The following is an 8,531-nucleotide window of genomic DNA, read 5'->3' as shown; positions in this document are numbered from 1 at the left end:
CTTGAATCCCTGATCCTCCTGCTTCTACCTCCTGAGTGCTGGAATTATAGGTGTGAGGCACTAACTATATCTGGATCCTTGTTCTGATGACTGCTTTTAACATCCTTTTGAGAGAGAGAGAGAGAGAGAGAGAGAATATGTATGTGTATATGTATGTATGCATGTATACACACACACACATCCATATATTTGTGATACTGGGGAAGGAACCCAGAGTCATACACATGCCAGGAAATTCTATCATTGAGCTACATCTCAGCCTCTATCCATCTATCTATCTATCTATCTATCTATCTATCTATCTATCTATCTATCTATCTATCTATCTATATATCTATCTATCTATCTATCTAATAGAGATATAAAAACATTATCCATGTGGATACACACTGTGGCTTGCTAGCTGTGGTGGCTTGCACTCTCCTGTAATCTCAACACTCACGAAGGAAGATCAGGAGTTCAGGGTCATCCTTGGCTATGTACTGAGTTTGACGCCAGCATAGAAACTACCTGAACGTGATAGAAGACGGAGGGAAGGGGGGACAGAGAGAGAGGGGGGGGAGGGAGAGAGAGACCTAGGGTCAACATTTGCTGGACCACCTCAAGGTTTTGTCCATCAGCTTAGGTGATCTTGATCCTATCTTGAAGGGACACCTATCTTCTATGTCCTTTGTCTAGAAGATAAAGGGACTCCCTCCTTCCCAAGGGGACTGTAAGGTGCCCTAGTGGCCAGGACCCAGGACAGGTAAGCAGGGTTTTTATGGGGACAGCCCTTGCCCAGAACTGCCTGTTCCATCCCTGGCCCCTCCCAGCACAGGCCCTCTTGGAGTGGGGTGTAGATGTCCTGGCTTGTCTCCTTCATTGTTCTGTTTTCTTCAGACCCGTGCCTAGTGAGGCTGAATCCCCCAGAACCTACAGACTCAGCCCCTGAGCTGGTCCAACCAGTTGTACGGGAGGAGGGGGCACCTCCAAGCCAGAGCAGCCCAGCCCAGACAGAGCAGCTGGGGCCATACTGCAGGCGGACCTGGGAGGAGAGCCATGGGGCTCCAAGAGAGATGGTCTCTGCTGCTGATGCCGCTGTTGCTGCTGGTCCAGTGTGGGGCAGGTCTGGGTGAGTGAGGCTGGGGAGTGCAGGGTACCCCCACATACTCAACCCTCTGTAGGATGGAATACCTACAGCACCCCAACACCCCTTCCCTTGGTTGTGGACTGGGCTCCTGGGTGTGTCAAGACATTCAGCCCACCTCACACAATCACAGATGGCTGCCTGTCTCTTGACCGCCAGACTGAAGAACAAGAATTCTGCTTCTCTCCTCCTTTGGATTCTCATGCCCACACTTTTACCAATGGCTCCTAAGTAATCCCTCCTCTCCATAGCTCTATTTCCCTTCCCTCAAATGAAGCAAACATTAGCTACCTACTGTATACAGGATACCCTAGTCCTCTAAGGTACAACAGGGGCTTTGTTATTATTTGTTTGTTTAGTCTGTGTGTGTGTCTCTCTGTGTGTGCGTGTCTATGTATCTGTGTGTGTATGGGGATTGAGGAATGCGTGTAAAGATGTAAGTGTGGAGGTCAGAGGGAAACTTTCAGGAGCCAGCTGATAGATCCTGGGCACAGAACTCAGCTCATCAGGTTGGGTGGATCTCAGTTCTAGGACAGAGAGGACTACACAGAGAAACCCTGTCTCCAGTCAAACACACATTGTGTACAAGGCTGTGTCCGTGCACAATCAGTGTGGAGCTCAGAGGATCACTTCAGGTGCCAGTGTCCAGGGACCTGTGTCCACCACAGCTGGCCTTCCAGATGTGTGCCACTGCACTCGGCTTTTTACGTGTATGCTGGGGATTAGAACTCAGGTCCCCAAGCTTGCAAGGCAACCGCTTTCCCACTGAGCCATCTCAGCAGCCCTGAATTGATACAAGATTTGTACAAAGGTCCACTTCATCTTTTTTATTGTCCAGTGTTAGGGGCTTGGCGTTGGAATCCTGCTATGGCTTTGGTGGCTTTGGTTGTGGGCAGGGGAGGATCAAGGAGAACTGAGGGGAGGGCCGGGCTTCTCCCATGAGCAGCAGAGCTGGACAAATCCATGGTGCTCCCCAGGGGTCCCTGTAGCATACGAAACTGTTTAGATGGGTCTGAGAAGGGGACCTAAGGGATGAGGATTGAAAGGATAGACGTTGGTCATGTGACCATGATGATGTTGATCATGTGGCCACGGTGAGAATGGAAGATGGTGGGGGGTGGCAAAGAACTGAGGAGGGAGCAAGTAATGTCTTTGGGTGAGCTAGCCTCAGGTCCCACTAGATGGTCTGAAGTAATGTCTTTGGGTGAGCTAGCCTCAGGTCCCACTAGGTGGTCTGAAGTAATGTCTTTGGGTGAGCTAGCCCCAGGTCCCACTAGATGGTCTGAAGTAATGTCTTTGGATGAGCTAGCCTCAGGTCCCACTAAGTGGTCTAAAGTAATGTCTTTGGATGAGCTAGCCTCAGGTCCCACTAGGTGGTCTAAAGTAATGTCTTTGGATGAGCTAGCCTCAGGTCCCACTAGGTGGTCTAAAGTAATGTCTTTGGATGAGCTAGCCTCAGGTCCCACTAGGTAGTCTGAAGTAATGTCTTTGGATGAGCTAGCCTCAGGTCCCACTAGGTGGTCTGAAGTAATGTCTTTGGGTGAGCTAGCCTCAGGTCCCACTAGGTAGTCTGTGTCCCAAGTCAGGGTCTCAGTCCAGGGGACATTTGTGTGCCTCCCCCTCTGTCCTTTCTATGAGGATCTTCTCTCTCTCTCTCTCTGTGCACATATGCACATGAGGTTACAGGTATGTGGCTCTATGGGGTGTGTACAGGTCAGCAGGAGACCATGGATGCTGGTATTCAGGGTCTTTCCACTTTCTCTTTGAGACAGGGTCTCTCATAGGCCAGAACTTTGCCATGTGGGCCAGGTCAGTCTTTCCATCAGTTTGAGGTATCAGCTGGTCCCTGCCTCCCATACAGGGCCTCTCACCATGCCTCGCTTTTGACATGGGTTCCGGTAATCTAAACTCATGTTTGGGAGGTAGGCGCTTTACTACGTATGGAATCAAATCTCTCTAGTTCTTGTTCATTCTCATCACACAAACGAGCCTGGACTACAAGGCTTGAGCGGGAGGGACACACAGAGTCTCTGGACAAGTCCAGCCTAGGGTTTTGGATGCCCCGAATCTGAGTCTCCTGAGCCTCCCTCTGTCCCTCGCCATTCCTTACCCCATCACTCCAGTGACACAGCACCTACCTACCTACCTACCTACCTACCTACCTACCTTCCAGTAGGATGCCAAGAGAGGGGGGTCCAAGTGCTCCACAGCCCCCCAAGGGCACCTGCCATAAAGATTCCTTAATTTTGGATCAGGTAAAATGGCTCAGGTGGTAAAGACATTTGTTAGCCCTGATAATTAGCATTTGATCCTCAGGACCCACATGGTGGAGAACCAACTCCCCAAAATTGTCCTTGACCTGAGGCACACATGGGCTTGTGTACATACACACACATACACACACACAGAGTGAGAGAGACAGAGAACTAATTAACCAATTAATTAATTAATCAATCAATTAAAGTGTGGTGGAAGAAATTGTTCCTTAACAGGCTAGAGAGATGGCTCAGAGGTTAAGAGAACTGGCTGCTCTTCCAGGGGACCCAGGTTCAATTCCCAGCACCCACATGGCAGCTCACAACTGTCTGTGACTCTGGCTTCAGGGGATCTGACACCTTCATACCAACACAAATAAAATAAAGTCAAATAAATTATATATAAAAAATGGTTCCTTAATTCCCTTTGTAATGTGGCTTTGGTGATGGATACATCCTGCCTTGGTTGAAGCTGGACTGATTTATTATTTCCCCACTCTGCCCAGAGAGCATTGGCTATGCCCCCCAGCTCTCCAGCGCCGCCCTGTTGGGAAAGCTCACACAGTCCACCTTCACGCTGGAGCAGCCCCTGGGCCAGTTTGAGAATGTCAGCCTTTCTGACCCAGACCCCATCTGGCTGGTGGTAGCTCATAGCAATGGTATGTGTATGCTTTCTTGCTGTGAAATGGGCAAACGGAGCTGGGGTCTGAGAGGCTTAGTAGGCTGGGGGAGCTGGGAGGGAGGTGCTTGGGGGTTGTGTCTGGGAAAGGCTGTCAGAGCCTGCTAGCGTGGACCTTGCGGTCCTGCCCACGTGATTCCCTTTGACTGACCGTCAGTGCCTCCCTCAGCCACCCAGTACTTTGCTGCCCCGCAGAAGGTAGAGGACATACATGCCCCTGCCAGCTTTGACCACAACGGCTACTACCTCACACTAAGGACCAGCTGGGTACACTACCAGGGCAGCCAGTCTGGCAAGCAGCTCCGAATCCTCCGTGTTGGCAATGATACCAAGTGTTCCTTGAAGTCCCTGGGCTGCAACTCTCCTCTGCCAGGTGCTGGCCCCTACAGGTGAGCAGCAAAGATGGGGGAGGGGCCTTGCTTGGGACAAACAGGAGCCCAGGGCAGCTACTAGAAGGTTCATTGAAGTCAAATAGAGTGCCTGAATTCCCCAGTATTTTCCCTTCCTCCCTCCCTCCCTTCTTTATTTATGTTAGTGGTGCTGGGGGTGGAACCTGGGCATGGAGCAAGCTGAACGGGTTCTCTAGCACACCCCACCCTCTCACTGGGGGATTGCAGGCAGGTCCTTACCTAGTTCCCTTTTAGAGTTATTTTTTATTATTTTCTGTGTATGGCTGTTTTGTCTACATGTATGTCCGTGTACCACGTATGTGCCTGGTGCCCAAGGAGATGTTGAGCCTCCATGTGGATGCTGGGAATTGAACCTGGATCTTTTGCAACAAGTGCTCTTAAACACTGAGCCTTCTTTCTTAAAAGAAAAAATTATTTTGCTTTTAATTATGTGTGTGTGGTTTTGTTCACGTGGGTGTGGGTTCCCTCAGAAGCCACACGTGTCTGATCCCCTGGAACGAGAGTTACAGGCAGTTGAACTACCTGACATGGGTGCAATGTGTCCCCTTACTACGGTCACATCTTTAAATAGCATCCTTCTAACTCACCGTCTCACACCGTGGGAGGTCCTGACAGAGCGTATGGATTGACCCTGATCCAGACCAGGCATTCCTAGGTGGGGACTAGCCTTGGTCCCTTTCTCCTCTCACTAGATGCTTGATTAACTCATATTTGGTACAGAGAGATCTAATCCACACACACAGTGAGGGCCATTGCCAATGTCACACAACTCGAATAGGTCACAGCTTCTGTGGGGTTCTGGGGCTGTGCTCTTTAGTCCCAGGACCCGACTCCCACCTTGGGCTGGGATCCCTGGCATTAAGATCTGAGGGTTTCAGAACCGTGGGGTGGTGGGTCCCCACCACCAATGCTGGTCTCCTGTTCAGAGTGAAGTTCCTGGCGATGAGCGCCAAGGGTCCTGTGGCTGAGACGGAGTGGTCTGAGGAAATCTACCTGCAGCAAGGTATGCGGACCTAAGAGTGGCTTAAAATGTATACGGGGTGCTAACAGACCCGGGGACATCAGGGACCTGGGGACAGTAGGTCTCCCCAAATCAGGGAGTTCTCTGCCCGTACCCCCTCCTCTAGTCTATGGGATTCTCACACCTCCCCAGTGGACACGGGAGAGTAGGTCTGGAAGCTGACTAAATGTCTCTTTTGTGGGGGCAAATAACTTTTTTACTGCTTACCTGTGAAGCCCAGACATTCCCAGGAGCCCCAGGGTCCCGAAGCAAGAGTACTGTGATCATCATCGTCTTCTCTTCAATCTTGCTGGCGGTCTTCCTCGCCCTGCTCATATCCGCTAGGTGAGTGGACAGGGTTGGTGCTGTACGCCTCCCAACAGTAGCCTTGGTTTCTTCTTGCTGTTGTCTGATGAAGTTCTTCCCCCTGAATATTAAGGAGAATTTACCTATAGCTCTTCTCCCTTGTCGCCCTCAAAGGCCTGGTTTTCTCCGCGGTCGCCGCTTGCCCCCTGGCGGCAGTTTTTGGAGTTGCAAGCGAGTAGTCAGAAAACACTCCAAAAGTGAAACCCTGCAGGTGGAAAGGTGAATTGCGGTCAGGCTCAGCCCACTAAAAACCTTGGCTTTGACATCTCAGCCAGAGAGCTGAAGTACTGGGGGCCAGCACAAAAGTTCCCAGAAGAAAAGACATTCAACGCCCAGAGGGACCTGGAGAGGCATCTCTGTGTAGGGGAAGCAGAGGTTTCTGGGAGGTGTGTGGGCCCGGGCCATTGCTCCTGGAGACAGTTTGCCAGCAGGTATGAGCAGGGAATCGGGGTGTCCTGCAGAGGATCCGAACTCTGTCTCACAGGCCCACGGGAACCAACAGTGGAGTGTAATCAGGAGAGAGCTCATGACCCCTTTGCCGATGAACGACCCTTTAACAAGGGTCACATGTTAGATATCCTGAATAGCAGATGCTTTCATTGTGGTTCATAACAGTGGCAAAATTACAGTTATGAAGGAATAACAAAAATAATTTTATGGTCGGGGGGGTCACTACAACACGAGGAACTGTATGTATTAAAGGGTCACAGCATTAGAAAGGTTGAGAACCTCTGGTTTAGAGGATCCCTGGATTTAGGGTGGGGCCAGGCACTAAGAAGGTATTACTGGACTTATTAGGGCCAAAGCCTAGGGGGCTGGCAGCCCTAGCAAGCTGGGTTCCGTCAGCCATCCTGGGTGGGCAATTAAATCATAATGAGAAGGAGGGCAGGAAAGATGGCTCAGTGGTTAGGAGTATGGACTATGCTTAGAGAACCTGAGTTCAGTTCCCGGCATCCAGTCCTACGGCTCACAAACACCTGCAACTCCAGCTCCAGAGGGATCCAGTGCTCTGGCACACACACACACACACACATACACACACACACACACTTCAAAGTGATAGAATAAAATAAATCAGAAGTAGTCCAAGGCAGAGAAAGGAGATGTATGTATTCAATGTCCCTACGTGGGAAAGAGTAACAAAGAGACCCAATGTCTCGCTAAGTTGATCTTTGGGATCCGGACAAGATCTTGATGTAAGGTTTAGGTTTAAATAGAGGGTAAGCCAGGCATAGCTGAGCAATCCTGACGGTATGGTCCCCGCCATCACTGCCCATCCCCATTGTCTTCTGCCAGTCTCCCTCTGGCTGGCACCAGCTTCAGCCCTCTGCTTCCCAGCATGGGATTCCTGTGGAATTGTTTTGTGGTCTGATAGCCAAAGGAAGGGACATAAGTGTTTATTCCCAGGCTAGGGGTGCGGCTCAGCTGCTAGAGTGCTTGCCCTCGCATGCACAAAGGTTTCCCCAGCACTGCTGAAAACAGACTGCATGGTGGTGCTCCTCTGTAATCCCAGCACCCAGGAGGTGGAGGCAAGAGGATCAGGAGTTCAAGGCCATCCTCAGTTAGGAGCTGAGGGCCAGCCTGGGCTAATGAGACCCTGTCTTAAAAAAAAAAAAAAAGAAAAAAGAAAGAAAAAAAATATCTTCTTTCCTGCCAGTACAGTTACTTTCATAGGGACAGAGAGAGCCTGATATGGTGTCACAGGCTGCTAGTCCCAGCACTTGGGAGATAGTGTCAGGTAGAACTCTAGGGATTCAAGGCCAGCCTGGTCTATAGCAAGTTCCAGACCAGCCAGGACTACAAAAACAAAATAAACAAACGTAAAATGCACAAAATGACAGAGAGGCGGGGCCAATTGTAAAGTTGTTTTTTATGTTACTCTTGATTTATTTATTTCGTGTGTAGCGCGTGTGCACCACCACACACATGTGGAGGTCCAGGGACAACTTTTTGGAGTCATTTCTCTCCTTCAACCACGTGGGACCCAGGGATCAAACTCTCAGGCTTGGTAGCAAGGACCTTCACCCACTGAGCAGGCTCACTGGGTCACGTGTGTTCTTGGACACACACAGCCCCGCCCCCAGCTAACAACAACAACTTTAGAGGGTCTTATCTAAACCCCACCCTGGTCTTTAGAGCATTAGACACTGCACGAGGGAGCGAGAAACTGGGTGAGCAGGGCCACTTTCATGGAAGAGAGCTCTGGTGTTCTTCTAAACTCCCTGGAACCCACATCAAAGTGGAAGCAGAATTAAGGCCGTTCATTGACCCTTCTCTCTCACTTTCTCTTGCCCGATCTCCCGAAGCTGCTGGAACACTCCTGTATCCAGCCCGGAGCAGCAAGTTCATATGAGACAATATCACACCCACCACATGGACAACCTTCAGGCCGAGCAGAGTTCCTGAGAGATTCCAAGGGCTTTCTCCAGGGGCCAAGCGGCTGAACCTGGACTGGGGCCTGCTTGGAACCTTCTGGAACTCTAGTGGGAAATGCTTTCAATCCAAAGCTTGGACTAGCCAGTCCTTATCAGAAATAAATTTCCCTAATACTTTTGTGTTTGTCTCACATATGCCTGGGTTCGTCTTCCCCACCCCAGCCATTCTTCTCTTTCTGTGTGCATGCACACACGTGTGCGTGTGTATGTGTGCACATGGAACCCACAGCTTGCGCTCTCTCTCTCCACCTTATTTTATT

At 50.4% G+C, this 8,531-nt stretch overlaps 1 protein-coding gene across 1 annotated transcript; it reads left to right on the top strand.

Moving 5' to 3' along the window:
• The first annotated feature begins 1,038 nt into the window (after positions 1–1,038).
• LOC142840578 (uroplakin-3b-like protein 1) lies at positions 1,039–8,279 on the top strand. The gene is made up of 6 exons (XM_075957065.1): positions 1,039–1,111; positions 3,888–4,040; positions 4,230–4,449; positions 5,397–5,473; positions 5,707–5,815; positions 8,143–8,279. The coding sequence occupies exons 1-6, from the start codon at positions 1,039–1,041 to the stop codon at positions 8,240–8,242; spliced, it is 732 nt and encodes a 243-aa protein (XP_075813180.1). The 3' UTR covers positions 8,243–8,279.
• Positions 8,280–8,531: the final 252 nt, after the last annotated feature.

Source organism: Microtus pennsylvanicus, chromosome 1, assembly GCF_037038515.1.
Source record: "Microtus pennsylvanicus isolate mMicPen1 chromosome 1, mMicPen1.hap1, whole genome shotgun sequence".
In the NCBI taxonomy this organism is placed as follows: domain Eukaryota; kingdom Metazoa; phylum Chordata; class Mammalia; order Rodentia; family Cricetidae; genus Microtus; species Microtus pennsylvanicus.
The sequence above is the reverse complement of the archived record's forward strand: the minus strand, read 5'-3'. Positions and strand labels throughout refer to the sequence as shown.

Excerpts from the sequence above, each read along its gene's own strand:
- LOC142840578 (XM_075957065.1), top strand. The coding sequence starts at position 1,039 with ATGGGGCTCCAAGAGAGATGGTCTCTGCTGCTGATGCCGCTGTTGCTG. Across the intron at positions 4,450-5,396 it reads CCAGGTGCTGGCCCCTACAG|AGTGAAGTTCCTGGCGATGA; the intron begins GTGAGCAGCAAA and ends TCTCCTGTTCAG. Across the intron at positions 5,816-8,142 it reads GCCCTGCTCATATCCGCTAG|CTGCTGGAACACTCCTGTAT; the intron begins GTGAGTGGACAG and ends GATCTCCCGAAG.